The sequence below is a fragment of the Lagenorhynchus albirostris genome, chromosome 4, assembly GCF_949774975.1.
Source record: "Lagenorhynchus albirostris chromosome 4, mLagAlb1.1, whole genome shotgun sequence".
NCBI lineage: Eukaryota > Metazoa > Chordata > Mammalia > Artiodactyla > Delphinidae > Lagenorhynchus > Lagenorhynchus albirostris.
The window spans coordinates 27,551,058-27,571,511 of record NC_083098.1 but is presented as its reverse complement, the minus strand read 5'-3'; the positions used below and the strand labels follow the sequence as shown (position 1 = coordinate 27,571,511).

The 20,454-nt window shown below is 40.0% G+C and overlaps 1 protein-coding gene across 5 annotated transcripts in view; it reads right to left on the bottom strand.

Annotated features, from left to right (window-relative positions):
* ARHGAP10 (Rho GTPase activating protein 10) overlaps positions 1-20,454 on the bottom strand; it is a 326,931-nt gene that overhangs the window by 98,047 nt on the left and 208,430 nt on the right. For all 5 annotated transcript variants that reach the window (XR_009540249.1, XM_060147720.1, XM_060147722.1 and 2 more), the window contains one exon: positions 8,599-8,657. Coding sequence is in view for 4 of the 5 variants with exons in the window: in XM_060147720.1 (XP_060003703.1) it covers positions 8,599-8,657 (59 nt within the window). In the remaining variant the exon portion in view is untranslated. The remainder of the gene's footprint in view (positions 1-8,598; positions 8,658-20,454) is intronic.

Sequence of the window (20,454 nt, the reverse complement as noted above, 5' to 3'; positions counted from 1 at the left end):
ACAATAAGTTACCAATTTTTTTTCTTGTGATGAGAATTTTTAAGATCTACTCTCTCGGGACTTCCCTGGTGGCGCAGTGGTTAGGAGTCCGCCTGCCAATGCAGGAGACACGGGTTCGAGCCCTGGTCCGGGAGGATCCCACATGCCACAGAGCAGCTAAGCCCGTGTGCTACAACTGCTGACCCAGCGCTCCAGAGCCCGCAAGCCACAACTACTGAAGCCTGCGTGCCTGGAGCCCGTGCTCCGCAGCAGGAGAGGCCACTGCAATGAGAAGCCCACGTGTAGCAACAAAGATCCAATGCAGCCAAAAATAAATACATAAAATAAATTTATATAAAAAAAGATCTACTCTCTTAACAACTTTCAAATATACAATACAGTATTAGCAACTATAGTCATCATGCTGTACATTACATCCTCATGACTCATTTATCTTTTTTTTTTCTCATTTATCTTATAATTGGAAGTCTGTACCTTTTGACCCACTTCTCCCACTTTGCCCACCCCCTGGCCTCTCACCTCTGTCAACCATCCATCTGTTCTCTGTACCTATGAACTTGGGTTTTTTGTTTTGGATTTTTTTTTTTAAGAGTCCACAAATAAGTGAGATGATACAGTATTTATCTTTCTCTGCTTGACTTAGGGAATTTTTTTTTCAAAACGATAATAGTTTCACCTTATCACTGTAAAAATTAAATATCTTTTCTGCTAAAATTTTAGGAAACATAGATAAAATAAAAATTCAGTTGAAAAAAACACTAAAAATCTGAAACATATAGAGTTGAGAAAGACCAAGCAATCAGATTACACAGAACTCCTACAAATCAGAAAAGAGAGAGAGAACCCAAAAGAAAAACAGGGAAAAGCATGGAGCAGAAACTTCATGAAAGGGGACAGCCATACCACCAATAAGTGTATGGAAAAAGCACTAAACCTCATTAGTTATCAGAAAAACAGAAATTAAAACCACAATAAAGGATTCCTATACACCCATCAGGATGGCTTTAAGTGAATATTAAGCTTGGGCAAGGACACGAAGAAACTGGAACTGTCACAGAGTAACTGGGTAGGAATAATTAAATGGTACAACCACTCTGGAGAACTGTTAGTTAGGCAGTATCTACTAATGTTGAACACACACATTCCCAACGACCCCAAAATGTCATTCATAGGACCATTCACTAAAGGACACATAGCAGAATGTTCTCGGCAGCAGCACCCTTGGTAACAGTCCAAAACCGAAGCAACTCAAGTACCCATGAAGAGCAGAACAGGAGGGCGGTGGTATATTCATACCATGGAATACTGCACTGCAATGAGAGTGAATGATCCACTGATTCACTCAACAGGAATGAATCTCACAAGATAAGCAAAAGAAGCCAGACACATTGGTATATTATGTTTGATTCCATTTACAAAAAAGGTCAAATGCAGCAACCCTCGCCTGTGGTGTCAGAAGTCAGGAGCGTGCTCACATATCATGGGGGTGGATGGTGACCGTGTGGGTATGAGGAAGGGCTTCTGACAATGTTTTTGTTTTTTTTTTTTTTGCAGTTCACGGGCCTCTCCCGTTGCGGAGCACAAGCTCCGGATGCGCAGGCTCAGCGGCCATGGCTCACAGGCCCAGCCACTCTGCGGCATGTGGGATCTTCCCGGACCGGGGCACGAACCCATGTCCCCTGCAACGGCAGGCGGACTCTCAACCACTGCGCCACTAGGGAAGCCCCTTTTTTTTCTTTTTTTAACTGCACCACTTGGCTTGTGGGATCTTAGGTCCCCAACCAGGGATCAAACCCGGGCCCTCGGCTGTGAAAGCGCAGTGTCCTAAACATTGGACCACCAGGAAATTCCCCAATGTTCTATTTCTTGATCTGGGGGCCGATTACATGGCTATCTTGACTCTGAAAATTCATTAAGCTGCACACTTATTATTTACACTTATTATTTGTGCACATTTTTGTTATATTTCAACAAAAAGTTCCTTAAAGTTACTCACACAGTAAATTTCAACCTAAGATAAGCTAGTAATTTTTAAAATTATTTCAGATCCTTTTTCAACAAGATATTGAATATAATTCCCTGTGCTATACAGTAGGTCCTTGTTGTTTATCTATTTTATATATAGTAGTGTGTATCTGTTACTCCCAAGCTCCTAATTTATTTCCCCCTCCCCTTTCCCTTTTGGTAACCATAAGTTTATTTTCAATGTCTGTGAGTCTATTTCTGTCTTGTAAATAAGTTCATTTGTATCATTTTTTTTAGATTCCACATATAAGTGATATATTGTATTTGTCTTTTTCTTTCTGACTTACTTCACTTAGTATGATAATCTCTAGGTCCATCCACGTTGCTACAAATGGCATTATTTCATTCTTTTCTATGGCTAATATTCCATTGTGTGTGTGTATGTGTGTATACACACACATCTTCTTTACTCATTCATCTGTTGATGGACATTTAGGCTGCTTCCATGTCTTGGCTATTGTAAATAGTGCTGCTATGAACACTGGGGTGCGTATATCTTTTCGAATTAGAGTTTTCATCTTTCCCAGATATATGCCCAGGAGTGGGACTGCTGGATCATATGGTATCTCTATTTTTAGAATTTTAAGGACATTCCATACTGCTCTCTATAGTGGCTACCCTAGTAACTTTTAAATTTAATCATTTCAGAGTTTTCCTTCCTTTTTTGTAATGAGATGTTCAAACAACCTATTTCATTTAATATATAATGGAGGGACTTCCCTGGTGGCGCAGTGGTTAAGAATCCGCCTGCCAATGCAGGGGACATGGGTTCGAGCTCTTCTCCAGGAAGATCCCACATGCCACAGAGCAGCTTAGCTCGTGCACCACAACTACTGAGCCCACGTTCCTAGAGCCCATGCTCCGCAACGAGAAGCCCGCGCACCGCAACGAAGAGTAGCCCCCGCTTGCCACAACTAGAGGAAGCCCACGTGCAGCAACAAAGACCCAACGTGGCCAAAAATAAATAAATAAAATTAATTAATTAAAAAATATATATATATAATGGACATCTCTCCATGCCTTTAAATGGAGTGCACACCATCAATTTTATGAATATTTAGATCGCTCCCAATGTTTGTAAAGTTAAGTTTGCGCCAATTTACACTTCCAGGAGTAGTGTCTGAGAGGGAGGAATGAGATTTTACAACACAGAACACATTGTTGCTAAAGGGAGGGGAGGGAAAAGGCTAGGAAATGAACAGGCACATGATAAAGCAGAACGCAAACAATCAAATCATGTAAAAGACTCTTTGATACAGACTACATTTGTCTTCGAAAATAAAAGTACAGCTATCTAAAGAGTTAGGTGATAAATTACAATCAAGTTTTTCATCTGGAGTTAAAACCAACATAATGCCTTACTAAATCAAAGCTGGAGGAAAATGAAAGCAATAAAAATATAATAGCATTTTCAACTCACAGCTTTGATTTTTAAAATGAAATTAAAGCAGGGACTCTGAAAAAGTCAAAAATTCCAAAGGAAGAAAAGAATAACTGCCTACAATAAGAATTTTGTACATTCAAAGACTGAACATTTTTGAAAACTTCACTGAAACACTTTCTAACTCGTGTGTGTCTTGTCATTAATAATCATTTTCCTCCAAAGAAAACCCAACTTTAATATTTTTTTATTCATTACTTATTGAGAAACACGAGATAGGAAAATAGCTTCCCACCTTCTAAGGATAAGGGCCTTCATTTCTAAGTGGAAAATACTAGAATCAGTTTTAAAAATAAAATCAAAACCTTCCACTTGCTTTTTTGAGTCCCTCTCCCACCAGCTCACTCCCATCTCATTTGAAATCATACACACATTCTTTGCCAAGTCTGCTTTTTCCCTTTTCTTCTAAAAAGAAGAATTTGTGTACAGTAAAACTTGTTCTCCATCTTGTTTCATTTTGATATTAATTAATGCTTTGTATTAATGGGCATTTTCATGTGGCTACAATAACGACTTTAAGGTACTCAAAAAGTTTTCTAAGATAAATTACCCTTAGTTGCTTATGCTATGTGCATTTCATTATATTTTAATTGATATAAATTACAAAGAATGCACAGCATAACTTTTTAAAAATCTGAGATACTGAATTAAACATAACACTAATTTCCTGACGAATGCCAGGCACCGGAGTTTACTGTAATAGCAAAAGCATTTTTAATTGTGAAACTACAAATCAGCATCTACAACACTTAATGTCTATCTGCTTATGTTGCTGTGCCAGCTAATGGAGACTGAAAAAGATAGGAGCGTAGCTTACTTGACCTTATCAAAGACACACAGACAGGGAAACTTAAATTTGATATTTAAACGTCATCAGTCAGTAATACTGTAATTTCAGGAAAGCATTAGCAGTAACCATTCAAGCACTTCCCACAGCACACGGGGCTTCAATTACCAGACATCAAGCATCCCAGTCCTTCTGTGGGAGACACTATCTAATACCAGAAATTGACTACAGCAGGCTAAGATAGCTTGATGTCATTAAGCATCCGATTCCTTTAATTTCCAGATTTCTGAGTCCCTCCCCACCAAGACAACATGATTTTGTCTTGTTTCCCCTGCAGGTTTACCAATAAGGATAGAACATTCTGGCTAAGCAAATGCCAGTGCCTTGGATCCTATAACAGTTTTCTTTTTCATCATAAGTGACTAAAGAACTTTGTGATTATGATTTTGCTTCCCAGGTACCTTGACTACAGGAAGAAAACATACTGAAGACAGCAAGACAAGTGTTCTGGTCTGGGGGACAGAAATTTTTCGTGTGATGCCATATTAGGCGTCCAGGCTTCAGCTGTCATTCTCAGACCAAGTTTAACGTGAGTCCAGCCCTGAAGCATGGATCCAATTCTTACCAATATGATCTGTCAGAGACTCTGAGCCTGAAAGGCTGAGACACACACCAAGGACTACAACATTCTCAAAGGTAATAAACATCATGCAGTAAGAGATCCAGGTAAATGCCTGCCAGCCTTCCCCAGCTGGGAACGACCTTCTGACTCCTGCGTAAACCAAGCAAACTGTATTTTCATCTTATAAATTTCTATACTAAAGGCCCATTATATTCTCTTGCAAGATGGATGGTGTGAAATAATAATAAATATACGTATACTGGTCTCTGCACCCAGTTCCTGATGCTGAGCTCCTAAAAGTCTTGTATTTGGGGGTGCTCAGAGAGTCTTTTGTTCTAGTATTTCTAGTTTCTTTTTTTTATTTTTCTTTATTTTTGCGGTGTGAGGGCCTCTCACTGCTGTGGCCTCTCCCGTTGCGGAGCACAGGCTCCGGACGCGCAGGCTCAGTGGCCATGGCTCACGGGCCCAGCCGCTCCGCGGCACGTGGGATCCTCCCAGACCAGGGCTCGAACCCGTGTCCCCTGCATCGGCAGGCGGACTCTCAACCACTGCGCCACCAGGGAAGCCCTCTAGTTTCTGATACAGAGCTCCTAGGGGCTCTGTCATTTCCTGAGTGATTGGAATGTCTGACACCAAGCTCCTAAGTCCCCTGGAATTTGGGGGCTGGTAAGAACATCTTCTGTTTTAATGAGGTGACTTTTGGTGGGCTTCTAGATGGGGGCTGGTCACAAGAGAGGTTAGAAGCTTGGAATTTTCAGATCTACCCACCATTCTCTGGAGAGGGGAGGGGGCAAGAAAAGGAACTAACAATCCCTCATGGCTACAGGATGAAGCCTTCATAAAAATCCCCCCAGCACAGGGTATGGACTCTAGCAAATTCTCATGTCCAAGGTAGGGGTTACGAGAAAGCTGATTTCTAGCCGGTCAGTCAAAAGTCCCAGGGATAACCTGGGACTTGGAACTGGTGTCTTTCATGGGGGGGTGCAGTTTTGTAGGACGAGTCCTTAACTTGTGGGATCAGAGGCTAACTCCAGATAAACAGAATCAGACCTGAATCCAACTGCAGGACACACAGCTGGCATCACAGAATTGGTTGGTGTGGGGAAAACCCACACATTTGGTGACCAGAAGTGCAGTACTATGTGTGTACAGAAGACACACAGGAGTGACTTTCCTAGACAGAGGGTCTCCAGTTCCTTTTAGCAATTTTAAGTTAACTCCCTCAGCTGAAAGGGTTATTTGGACGCTTTCAAAAAATTTTTTTTTAATTTCTCAATGCATTCACCATTGACCAGTAGGTATTTCTTTTAAGAATGAAAAACAAAAGATGTTTGCCTTCTGTGGTGACAACAAAGAAAGAAAATTCACATTTGTATCACACACTCCAGAAATTAACTCACAGGTTCTCAACGGAACTCTACAGGAAAGAAACTGATGAGAAGAAATGAAGGGACCCATGAGAAACCTTCAGAACCCTCAGCAGCGAGGGGAGAAAAGACCATCTCAACACCACAGAACAGACTGAAACTACCGCACATGACTGAAAAGAATCAAAATTTAGTTTCCATGCTGGTGTGAGAGGCAGTAACAGAGATGGGTGATGCTTGATCATTTTAGAAGTCAGCTCAGCTAAGACTCTGCAGCAAAACAAGGGAATCTCTGCCATCGTTAATGGAAAATAATAGTTTAACTGCAATTCCAAGTTTCCAACATTATTCAAGAGGAGACTAATCCTGGCCACCTGATTTCTGTGACCGTTTTAGTCAACACTGGAAAGGACACATGCAAAGATCAGAGGACCTGCTTCTACACTCTCTGCTGAGAGTGCTCACAAGAGAACTGAATAAAAAATGAAAGTCTGCACTGGAAATGTTGGCCATGAAAATACACCCATTTAATATACGTACTTTTCCCCATTAAATAAGGTAACTATGGGTCCCATGCCAACCGTAACTCCACTTGGGTGCAAATACCTGCCAATAATACAGTAGCTACAGTGTTTCTCTGGAACAGGCTTGTTATTCAAATCATTGTGAAGACTCTATGTCAGATCCCAACATAGTCAGGAAGCAGAACACAAGGTACTCGTCTAGGAGGTGATGCTACCCTTCATAGTGGCACAATGTCTTATCCCCCAGTGTTGAAAGATAGCCTCAACAACTCTTGAAACTCACCTCCTACCACCACGGACTTAGTAAACACTTGTAAGTTCCTACCTCTTCATCTGGTAAAATACATCGATGTTAGAATTTCAAACACACTGGATTCGGTTACAAGGCGTGATAATGATACTAACCTGTGGTAACTGAAAACGTTATTCCATAATCCCTTTATCTTTCTCCAATTCTCAAAGGATTCTAGATTAAAATGGGCACTCTTCTGCTTTTTCCAGTCTCTGAGGCAAACAGGAAACAACTGTCCTCCAATGAGAGTTTAATTTTTCTTCCCCCGGTTTGCCAAAAATGCCACGGGGAAGAATCAAAACAACTAAGCATTTGCTTGAGTTTTTGCCAAGAAATCTTTCCCCCACTTGCTTGATCATACAAACTCCCTTTAAAAAGAAAAAAGAAATCCTCTTCCATGTGAAAACAAAAGTGAACAGAACCATATTTTTGCCTTTTCCAAATGCCTGTTTTATATGTAGAGTCTAACTGGGCCTAACTATTCCTTCTTTCTGCAACCTCCTAGGAACCTTCATGCTGGCTGGAGCAGGGACCTCACAAGAAGATACATTTAAAGCAATGTGCAGGCAGGAGTAACATAGGACCCAAGGGGTTGCGCTCAAGTTTTCAACAGATTAAACGATGGAATACATCCAAGGGAAGAAAATAAAAGGAAATGGAGATACAGTTACAACTACTGTCAGTGGACCTGTGAAAACCAATACTGCAGGTTTTAGCCAGTGGAACTGGGGTTTTGAATTTTAAATAAAGATCTCCAAAATCTGGCAAGTCACTTAGCATGTCTCCACCTTCCTTTCCTTAACTATTAAATACCTAACACCAGAATATTTTGGAAGACTGGGATGATTTAACACCAAGTGTCGAATAGAAAAAGTGAATGTGTACAACAGAGAGTGTAAAAGAGTGTATCAGAGAGAGAAAACAAGAAAGCTTGAAATGAGTATGACTCACAAAAAATTTAATCACAAATTAAAATGCTACCAACTATAAGCCTTTTTCATTTAACATTTTATCACATAGAATTCACTCTCTACCAAATATTGTGTGGGCTTCCGGTATGAGCTTGCTTCTGCCTGCAATTTCCATCTCAATATCTTTCTACGTGAAGTCATTTCCAACATGCGAATCTCTCCGAATCTGCTAATCTCCCCAACCGTCTGTAAGTTAAATACTCCTGTGTTCCCATCGTCATTATTATAAACATTATGGTCCAGGGAGAGGTGTGTGTGCCCCAATACTTGCTAAAGAATTGGCTCCTGGGGGCAGAAATCCTTTCATGGCTCTATATATTCATTATATACCAGTGACTAGTGCACAGTAGGACATAAATACATGTCTGTGAGTGAATGAATGAATGAATGAATAAATATATTAATTGTCCCTTTTTTCATCTTCTAAAAGGGGGGGGCAAACACCTCAAGTGATTTCCATTTTTAACACAGATTACAATAACATAAAGATAAATTTTTCATGTGGAAATTTCAGTTTGTACACACTGTCAATCACAAAACTGTTTCTATCACCTCGATGCAATACGTACTGGCTGGAACGATGAAGTCTCCGTGTAATTCATAGGTCATCAGCGGCTCTGGAAGACTCCTGTATTAAAAGGACAGCTTAGAATTACCAAACAAATACAAATAGGTCACCTCTTTTTGCATTCATTTTTTATAAAAGGATATTAAATATGTCATGCATTTCTTAATGTACAAAACTTCCCTAGGAAATACTTTTACATATCAAAGAAGATACATCATTCAAATGGATTCCTTTATTAAGTGTTATCTGCACCACGCACTGTCCAAGCTTAAGCAGTCACAAATCTCTATCAGATCTAAGCACACAGTATTTCACATTTAATCTTGGAAAGTACCTTTATAAACATCTGATTTCATGTATAAAACTCCCTTCCACATACTAACTTATTTAAAGTCAAATATTCTATCCAACCAAATATAAACATATAATTTTGAAAATCACCTCTAGGATATTAACTGGATGCCACAAAAAAAATATGGAAAAGATTAAACAAATTTAAAGAAATCAAGTCCTCTTTTTTTTTTAAGATTTTTTTGATGTGGACCATTTTTAAAGTCTTTATTGAATTTGTTATAATACTGTTTCTATGTTTTGTTTTGTTTTTGTTTTTGTTTTTGTTTTTGTTTTGGCCATGAGGCATGTGGGATCTTAGCTCCCCGACCAGGTATCGAACCCACACCCCCTGCACTGGAAGGTGAATTCTTAACCACTGGACCACCAGGGAAGTCCCTCCAGTCCTCTTCTCTTACATCTCTATTATAAAAATATGATATCCAATATTGATGTATGCCTATGAAATAACAGAGAAATGAAATAAAATTGATGATAACTTAAAAAACATCCATATCATTTTAATTTTCTACAAACAGATTACATAAATGGTAGATTTTTATCCTGTGGTCAACAGAATGTTACAGTTCAATCAACATTTATACATATCTTAAATTTTAAAAGACCAGATCTCCAGACTCTATAAACACCTAAAGAACACTAAGACAAGTTATCAATCTGTACAGCCCTTCTGGAGGGTAATGTGGCAAGATAAAAGATAAAAACTTTTAAAAGGTTTAAATCACGTAGCCCAGAAACTCCTCTTCAAATGCTTAAAAAAAAAGACATCAAAGATACACACACACAAAAATTTTAAACATATGCAAAAGCCCCCAAAAAATGCCAGGGATAAAGAAGGTCATTTCATATTGATAAAGAGGTCAATTCATCAAGAAGACATAATAATCCTAAATGGTTGTTTGTTTTTTTTAACAATCCTAAATGTTAGTGGGTCTAATAACAGGATCTTCAAAATCCAGGAAGCAAAAAGGGATGGAACTGCAAGGAGAAATAGACAAATCCACAAATATGGCCAGAGACTTAAATACCTCTGTGTCTCAATAACGGATAGAACGAGTAGACAAAATCAGTTAGGATAGAGAAGATTTGACCAAAGCTATCAACCAACTTCACCTGACGGGTACGTCCATCACCTAAATGAAACACCATCCAAAAGCAACAGAAGACACATTCTTTCCCAGTGCATATGAAGCATTTATCAAGATAAAGATATCCTGGACCATGAAACAAATCTCCATAAATTTAAAAGGGTTCAATTTATACAGGGTATTTCTCTGATTACAGTAAAAATTAAATTAGAAATCAATAACAGAGATATCTAGAAAACCTCAAAGAAAGGAATATCAGGAAGTATTCTGAATTGAAACAAAAATGAAAATACAACATATCAGAATTTAAGGGATGTTGGTAAAGCAGTATTTGGTGGTAAATTTATACCACTAAGTACCTATGTTAGAAAAAAGAAAGGTCTTAAACTTCCTACCTTAAACAGCCAAAAAGAAAGTAAATTAAACCCAAAATAAGCAGAAAAACAGAAACCAAGATCAGAGCAGAAATCAATTAAACAGAAAACAAACAAACAGAAACAAAGAAAATAAATAAATCCAAAAACTGGTTCTTCGAAATAATCAATAACGTTGGTAAGTCTAGCCATAATAATTAGGAAATAAAAGAAAACACAAATCACCAATCAGAAATAATAGAGGAGGGACTTCCCCGGTGGCGCAGTGGTTAAGACTCCGTGCTCCCAATGCAGGGGGCCTGGGTTCGATCCTCTGGCTAGGGAACTAGATCCCACATGCATGCCGCAACTAAAAGTTCGCATGCCACAACTAAGGAGCTGGTGAGCCGCAACTAAGACCTGGTGCTACCAAATAAAAAAATAAATATTTAAAAAAAAAAAGAAATAATAGAGGTGACTGAAGAATCACTCCAGGTTCTAAAGTATTACAAAGAAAATAAAATATTACGAAAATATTCATGCCCACAAATTCAACAGTTTAGAGGAAATGGACAAATGTCTCAAAAGACACAAACTACTAAGTCTCACTCCAAAAGAAATAGGTAACCTGAGAAACAGGTAACCTATATCAATTAGAGAAAATGAATTTGTAGTTAAAAATCCTGCCAATAAGAAAGCTCTAGGCCCAAATGACTCACTGATAAATTCTATCAAACAGTTAAAAAACAAATAATACCAATTCTATGCAAATCCTTCCAGAAAATAGAAGAGGGAATATTTTCTAACTCATTCTTTGATGTCAGCATTTACCTTAGTACCGAAATTAAATACATTATAAGAAAACTACAGACCGGTATTACTCATGAATGTAGATGCAACTATTCTAAATAAAACGTTAGCAACTGGAATTCAACAAGATAAATAAAAGGATAATACATCATGACCAAGCTGGGTTTATCACAGAAATGTAACTGCCTTAATATTAAATTAAAATCAATGCAACTCACCATACTAGCAAACAATAGACAATTCAGTGGAGAAAGGATAGTTTTTCCCACAAATGGTACTGAAACAACTGGACATCCATATTCAAAAGTGAACTTGGATCCATATTCTATATCTTACACAACGACTAACTTAAAATAGATCATAGATCTAAGTGTAAAACCTAAAACTATAAAACTTCTAGAAGAAAACATAAAATCTTTGTGACTTTGGATTAGGCAAAAGCACAATCCATAAAGTACAGTCCATAAAAACTAGTAAATTCAACTTCATCAAAATTTTTAAATGCTCTTTGCAAGGCACTTTTAAGGGAATGAAAATACAAGCCAGGAAGTCATGAAGAAAACATCTGCAAAGCACATTATCTAAAGACTTGTATCCGAAATATCAAGATTTGGCAAGGATGTATAAAGGAAATGGAACTCTTGTACATCGTAAGTGGAAATGTAACGAAAAACAACCACTTTGGAAAAAAGTTTGTCCGTTTCCCCAAAAGTTAAACATACACCTATCGTACAATCCAGGCGTTATACTCTTAGGATTTACCCAAGAGGAATGAAAGCCTACGTTCACTCAAAGATTTGTACACAAAGGTTTTTAGTAGCTTTATTTATAACAGCCAAACGCTATAAACAACCCAAATATTTATTAACAGGTAAATGGATAAAACAGAAATTTGTGGTGTACCCATAAAATGGAACACTAGTTAGCATTGAGAAGGAATGAACTATTGGTCCTTGCTACAACACAGGTGAATCTGTAATTATGCTGAGTGAAAGAACCCAGATTTTAAAAAGTACATGCTATGTTATTCCATTTATATGAAATTATAGGAAGTGCAAATTAATGTATAATGACAGAAAGCAGACCAGTGGTTTGCCCAGGGATGAGGGAATGAGAAGAGAAAAGTGAGAGACAGGGAGTTCAAAGGGGCTTGAGGAAACTCTGGGGGTGATGGGAGGATTCAGCCACTTGATTTTGGTGATGGCGTCACAGATGTACACACACATCAAACTTATCAAAATGTATACTATAAATATATGCAGTTTATTGTACGTCAGTTACATGTCAATAAAACTTCAACAAAATGGAAAAACAAATTTACAGATTATGTTCCCTACATACAATTTTTTATTGAATAAATTTCACTTGGAACATTGGATAAGTTTAAGGTGTACAGCCTATTATTTTGATACATTTATATATTGTGATATCACCGATGTGTCAATATTTATCACATTACATAATTATAGTGTACTATTATTGTCTACATTCATTATACTGTACCTTCGATCTCTAGGGTCTATATACTACTCATTACAAGTTTGTACCCTTATACACCATCAATCTTATCCCTCCACCATCCCCTAGTAGCCACCATTTTATCTTACATACAGCCTTTGATGCTGCAAGACACACACGGACACACACATGTGCGCGCATGCGCATGAAATGACAGCTGTAGAGGCCGATACTAAAACTTAAAAGCGCTAGTGAAGAAAAAACTGTTCTTTTATTTCCTCTCTCCCTCCCCTTCATCCCCTACACTCTCATTTAGGAAAGAAAAATAAAATGAATTACACCACAGACTAAATAAAGAAAAAGAAGAGGCAATCAGAAGGAAACCTTTGGTTTTGTTTCAAAACTCGAACAAGCAGGAAGTAGCGATGAAGGAAAATGCTAATCTGTCAGAGAATGAAAGTTAAAGGGTTTCGAAAAGAAAGGGGGAAAAATGAGAACACTCAGAAACCCCACAGAGGGCATTTCTTTTCCAATAAAAATGAATTTGTATCTAGGTATCTTCTCCATGCTGCTTATATCACTGCTGTATGTCTAGCCAGGCAATGCAGCATAAAAAAATATTAAGTATTGTTAATGTTGGGGAAGCAGTAATAAAAATGACAAGTTCTCCATACAAAATTCATTATATTGAGTCGTCATACCTGTCGGCTTCTCACCCAACATGAACTACCTCTCAACGGGCTCTGTCTAGGGGTATAAAGCACAATATTTACTAGGGTGGCATTTTCTTCCCCAAAAGTCCCATTCTCATTTCCAGGCTTAGAAGTTCCTTCCAGGTAAAATCATTTTACTACAAACCTCACAAAATAGCTCATCTCTCCCCTGACAATGGGAAAATGCTGAAATGAACACATGACCGGAAATCAAAATTATGGTCGGAACAGATGGGAAATCAACCAGAGGGCTGGAATCCAACCCTCGTTTTAGCTTAAAAAAAAAAAAAAAAAAAAAAAACTTCGCCTCATGTCAGAAAAAGATGACGGGAGATGCCATACATGTGTCTATCGCACATCTTTTTCTACCTCCCAGACCCTGGAGGCTTTGCTCATTTTAGTTTAGTGTTTGTTGGGGGACGGAGGGGGGATGGGGATGTTTGGCTATTTCCCTTCATCTATTTCCAACCTCCGATCCAATATTTGCAGCGAAAAGAATTCAAGGGCAACAGCTTCTTTGGTGAGAAAAGCTATATTCAGCTTCGTGTCATTGTGCCATAAGTGACCCAGGCAGGCTGGCTCCAGAGCCCATGCTCCAAACCATCACACTGTATTACCTCTTGTGCTAAAAGAAACACCCTTGCTTGACCGTAACCAGGTAGCCAAAACGAAGGTAAATAAAAACCTCAGTTTTCTCCTCTTTGGTGCATCACCAGAAAACTTATTAAATCCTGATTACTGCATCTTCAGTTGCTAAAAATAACATAGGGGAAGGGAACAGCAACCTAACTTTCAAATCTCCCAAGGCATCTGCCATTTTATGATAATCACTTTATCACCTTCAGGCAGCCTGTGTATATTGTCAGGAGTGAAGTTATACAATAATAGCATCTCCTAATGTTCTTCTGTAGGCAATGCTTGCTTAAAAGTGAAATTCAATAGGATGAAGCAATGTAAAGAGAAAAAAACAGAAAAAGTAACACAAGACCAGAGACAAGAAGGAACTAACTTCAGAGAGTATCAAGGACCAGAAAGAGGGCTTCCCTGGTGGCGCAGTGGTTGGGAGTCCGCCTGCCGATGCAGGTGAGGCGGGTTTGTGCCCCAGTATGGGAAGGTCCCACATGCCGCGGAGCGACTGGGCCCGTGAGCCATGGCCGCTGAGCCTGCGCGTCCGGAGCCTGTGCTCCGCAACGGGAGAGGCCACAACAGTGAGAGGCCCGCGTACTGCAAGAAAAAAAAAAAAAAAAGAACCAGAAAGAAACTGTATGTATTGCAGAAAAAGATCCTCTAGTTTATTAAACGAATTCCCCCAACAAGGGAAGAAAGAATCATGTGAAGCAGGAAAAAACACACATGCAATTTACTACAAAAGAAGTGGATTTTTGCCCTTAGCTTCCAACCAATAACCAAATCATTTTGAACTGTACTAGGCATAAGCTTACCAAACAGTAAACTGGGTTTAAAGCTACCTCCTGGCAAGGCACCATCCTCTGCTGGTCAGATTAATATAGGAAATTTATTTTACTTTTATATCCTTCACCCATTCTGTCCTTCATCCGTCTCATACAGGCTTTCTCAACCTCAGCACTACTGACATTTTGGACATCTGGGGACAGGGGAGGGCCGTCTCGCGCACTGCAGATGTTTAGCAGTCCATCCCTGGTCTCCACGCGTTAGATGCCAGCAGCATCCCTCTTCAGGATTCCTGCCAACCAAAAATGTCTCCAAATATTGCCAAAGAGCCCTGGAGTAGGACTGGAGAGCACCAAAATCACCCCCAGTTTAGAACCTCTGCTCTCATATTTGAGTGACAGAGTTAGCTCTAGATGCTGAGATACCGCAATGACCAAAACCACATAAGATGTCAATATCATCAGGAAGTGTACACTCCAATTCCAGGGTTGGGGCTAATGAGATATTACCATAATCCTCACCTAAACCAGTTAGTCACTACCAGTGGCAAACTAAACATAAGCACATAGATTTAGTCTTCATTTTACCCCCTTCTAGAACAGGGATAATAATAAGGTCGTCCCTCAGCATAAGCAGGGGATTGGTTCCAGGACCCACTTTGGACATCAAAATCTGCAGATGCTCAAGTTCTACAGTCTGGCCTCAGTTTCCACAGATTCAACCAACTGTGGACCGTAAACAACCTACACCATCCGCGGTTGGTTGAATCCGTAAATGTGGGACCAACCTGAGGATACAGAGGACTGACTGTACTTAAAAGGTTAAGAAAAAAAATCTCAAACAGTGGCTAAAAACATCTTCTTTGGCACTTGAGGAAGATGGCGGAAGAGTAAGACGCAGAGATCACCTTTCTCCCCACAGATACATCACAAATAACATCTACACGTGGAACAACTCCTACAGAACACCTACTGAACGCTGGCAGAAGACCTCAGACCTCCCAAAAGGCAAGAAACTCCCCATGTACCTGGGTTGGGCAAAAGAAAAAAGAAAAAACAGAGACAAAAGAATAGGGACGGGACCTGCACCAGTGGGAGGGAGCCGTGAAGGAGGAAAGGTCTCCACACACTAGGAAGCCCCTTCGCGGGCGGAGACTGCGGGTGGCGGAGGGGGGAAGCTTCGGCGCCGCGGAGGAGAGCACAGCAACAGGGGTGCGGAGGGCAAAGCGGAGAGACTCCCACACAGAGGGTCGGTGCCGACCGGCACTCACCAGGCTGAGAGGCTTGTCTGCTCACCCGCCGGGGCGGGCGGGGCTGGGAGCTGAGGCTCGGGCTTCGGTCGGAGCGCAGGGAGAGGACTGGGGTTGGCGGCGTGAACACAGCCTGCATGGGGTTAGTGCGCCACGGCTAGCCAGGAGGGAGTCCAGGGAAAAGTCTGGAGCTGCCGAAGAGGCAAGAGACTTTTTCTTCCCTCTTTGTTTCCTGGTGCGCGAGGAGAGGGGATTAAGAGCTCTGCTTGAAGGAGCTCCAGAGACGGGCGCGAGCCGCGGCTAAAAGCGCGGACCCCAGAGACGGGCATGAGACGCTAAGGCTGCTGCTGCCGCCACCAAGAAGCCTGTGTGCGAGCACACGTCACTCTCCACACCTCCCTTCCGGGGAGACTGTGCAGCCCGTCACTGCCAGGGCCCCGTGATGATCCAAGGACAACTTCCCCGGGAGAACGTGCGGCGCGCCTCAGGCTGGTGCAACGTCATGCCGGCCTCTGCTGCCGCAGGCTCGCCCCGCATCCGTACCCCTCCCTCCCCCCGACCTGAGTGAGCCAGAGCCCCCGAATCAGTGGCTCCTTTAACCCCGTCCTGTCTGGGCGTGAAGAGACGCCCTCAGGCGACCTACACGCAAAGGCGGGGCCAAATCCAAAGGTGAACCTCGGGAGCTGTGCGAGCAAAGAAGGGAAAGGGAAATCTCTCCCAGCAGCCTCAGGAGCAGCAGATTAAAGCTCCACAATCAACCTGATGTACGGGCATCTGTGGAATACCTGAATAGACAACGAATCATCCCAAAGTGAGGAGGTGGACTTTGGGAGACATGATAATTTTCCCTTTATCTCTTTTTGTGAGTGTGTATGTGTATGTTCTGTGTGTTATTTTGTCTGTATAACTTTGCTTTCACCATTTTTCCTAGGGTTCTGTCCATCCGTTTTTTTTTTACTTTAAAAAAATTTTTAATAATTACTTTTTATTTTAATAACTTTATTTTATTTTATCTTACTTTATTTTATTTTATCCTCTTTCTTTCTACTTTTTCTCCCTTTTATTCTGAGCCGTGTGGATGAAAGGCTCTTGGTGCTCCAGCCAGGAGTCAGGGCTGTGCCTCTGAGGTGGGAGAGCAGAATTCAGGACACTGGCCCACAAGAGACCTCCCAGCTCCACGTAATATCAAATGGCGAAAATCTCCCAGAGATCTCCATCTCAACACCAGCACCCAGCTTCACTCAACGACCAGCAAGCTACAGTGCTGGACACCCTATGCCAAACAACTAGCAAGACAGGAACGCAACCCCACCCATTAGCAGAGAGGCTGCCTAAAATCATAAGGCCACAGACACCCCAAACAAGCCACCACACGTGGACCTGCCCACCAGAAAGACAGGATCCAGCCTCATCCACCAGAACACAGGCACTAGTCCCCACCACCAGGAAGCCTACACAACCCACTGAACCAACCTTAGCCACTGGGGACAGGCACACAACGGGAACTACGAACCTGCAGCCTGCAAAAAGGAGACCCCAAAGACAGTAAGATAAGCAAAATGAGAAGACAGAAAAACACACAGCAGATGAAGGAGCAAGGTAAAAACCCACCAGACCAAACAAATGAAGAGGAAATAGGGAGTCTACCTGAAAAAGAATTCAGAATAATGATAGTAAAGATGATCCCAAGTCTTGGAAATAGAATAGAGAAAATGCAAGAAACATTTAACAAGGACCTAGAAGAACTAAAGAGGAAACAAGCAATGATGAACAATATAATAAATGAAATTAAAAATACTCTAGAAGGGATCAATAGCAGAATAACTGAGGCAGAAGAATGGATAAGTGACCTGGAAGATAAAACAGTGGAAATAACCTACTGCAGAGCAGAATAAACAAAAAAGAGTGAAAAGAACTGAGGACAGTCTCAGAGACCTCTGGGACAACATTAAACCCACCAACATTCGAATTATAGGGGCCCCATAAGAAGAAGAGAAAAAGAAAGGAACTGAGAAAATATTTGAAGAGATTATAGTCGAAAACTTCCCTAATATGGGAAAGGAAATAGTTAATCAAGCCCAGGAAGCACTGAGAGTCCTATACAGGATAAATCCAAGGAGAAACATGCCAAGACACATATTAATCAAACTATCAAAAATTAAATACAAAGAAAACATATGAAAAGCAGCAAGGAAAAAAAAACAAATAACACACAAGGGAATCCCCATAAGGTTAACAGCTGATCTTTCAGCAGAAACTTTGCAAGCCAAAAGGGAGTGGCAGGACGTATTTAAAGTGATGAAGGAGAAAAACCTACAACCAAGATTACTCTACCCAGCAAGGATCCCATTCAGATTTGATGGAGAAATTAAAACCTTTACAGACAAGCAAAGGATGAGAGAGTTCAGCACCACCAAACCAGCTTTACAACAAATGACAAAGGAACCTCTCTAGGATGAGACACAAAAGAAGGAAAAGACCTACAATAACAAACCCAAAACAATAAAGAAAGTGGGAATAGGAACATACATATTGATAATTACCTTAAATGTAAATGGATTAAATGCTCCCACCAAAAGACACAGACTGGCTGAATGGATACAAAAACAAAACCCATATTTATGCTGTCTACAAGAGACCCACTTCAGACATAGTGACACATACAGACTGAAAGTGAGGGGATGGAAAAAGATATTCCATGCAAATGGAAATCAAAAGAAAGCTGGAGTACCAATTCTCATATCAGACAAAATGACTTTAAAATAAAGACTATTACAAGAGACAAGGACACTACATAATGATCAAGGGATCGATCCAAGAAGAAGATATAACAATTGTAAATATATATGCACCCAACATAGGAGCACATCAATACATAAGGCAAATACTAACAGCCATAAAAGGGGAAATTGACAGTAACGCAATCATAGTAGGGGACTTTAATACCCCACTTTCACCAATGGACAGATCACCCAAAATGAAAATAAATAAGGAAACACAAGCTTTAAATGATACATTAAACAAGATGGACTTAATTGATATTTAGAGGACATTCCATCCAAAAACAACAGAATACACATTTTTCTCAAGTGCTCATGGAACATTCTCCATGATAGATCATATCTTGGGTCACAAATCAAGCCTTGGTAAATTTAAGAAAATTGAAATCGTATCAAATATCTTTTCCGACCACAACGGTATGAGACTAGATATCAATTACAAGAAAAGGTCTGTAAAAAATACAAACACATGGAGACTAAACAATACACTACTTAATAACGAAGTGATCACTGAAGAAATCAAGGAGGAAACCAGAAAATACCTAGAAACAAATGACAATGGAGACATGACGACCCAAAACCTATGGGATTCAGCAAAAGCAGTTCTAAGAGAGAAGTTTATAGCAATACAATCCTACCTTAAGAAACAGGAAACATTTCAAATAAACAACCTAACCTTGCACCTAAAGCAATTAGAGAAAGAAGAAGAAAAAAAACCCAAGTTCAGCAGAAGGAAAGAAATCATAATGATCAGATCAGAAATAAATGAAAAAGAAATGAAGGAAACAATAGCAAAGATCAATAAAACTAAAAGCTGGTTCTTTGAGAAGATAAACAAAATTGATAAACCATTAGCCAGAATCATCAAGAGAAAAAGGAAGAAGACTCAAACTAATAGAATTAGAAATGAAAAAGGAGAAGTAACAACTGACACTGAAGCAATACAAAGGATCATGAGAGATTACTACAAGCAACTCTATGCCAATAAAATGGACAACCTGGAAGAAATGGATAAATTCCTAGATAAATACAACCTTCTGAGACTGAACCAGGAATAAATAGAAAATATGAACAGACCAATCACAAGCACTGAAATTGAAACTGTGATCAAATATCTTCCAAAAAACAGAAGCCCAAGACCAGATGGCTTCACAGGTGAATTCTATCAAACATTCAGGGAAGAGCTAACACCTATCCTTCTCAAACTCTTCCAAAATATAGCAGAGGGAGGAACACTCCCAAACTCAGTCTACAAAGCCACCATCACCCTGATACCAAAAGCAGACAAAGATGTCACAAAGAAAGAAAACTACAAGCCAATATCACTGAGGAACATAGATGCAAAAATCCTCAACAAAATACTAGCAAACAGAATCCAACAGCACATTAAAAGGATCATACACCATGATCAAGTGGGGTTTATCCTAGGAATGCAAGAATTCTTCTATATACGCAAATCACTCAACGTGATACACCATATTAACAAACTGAAGGAAAAAAACCATATGGTCATCTCAATAGATGCAGAGAAAGCTTTCAACAAAATTCAACACCCTTTTATGATAAAAACCCTGCAGAAAGTAGGCAGAGAGGGAACTTTCCTCAACATAAAAAAGGCCATATATGACAAACCCACAGCCAG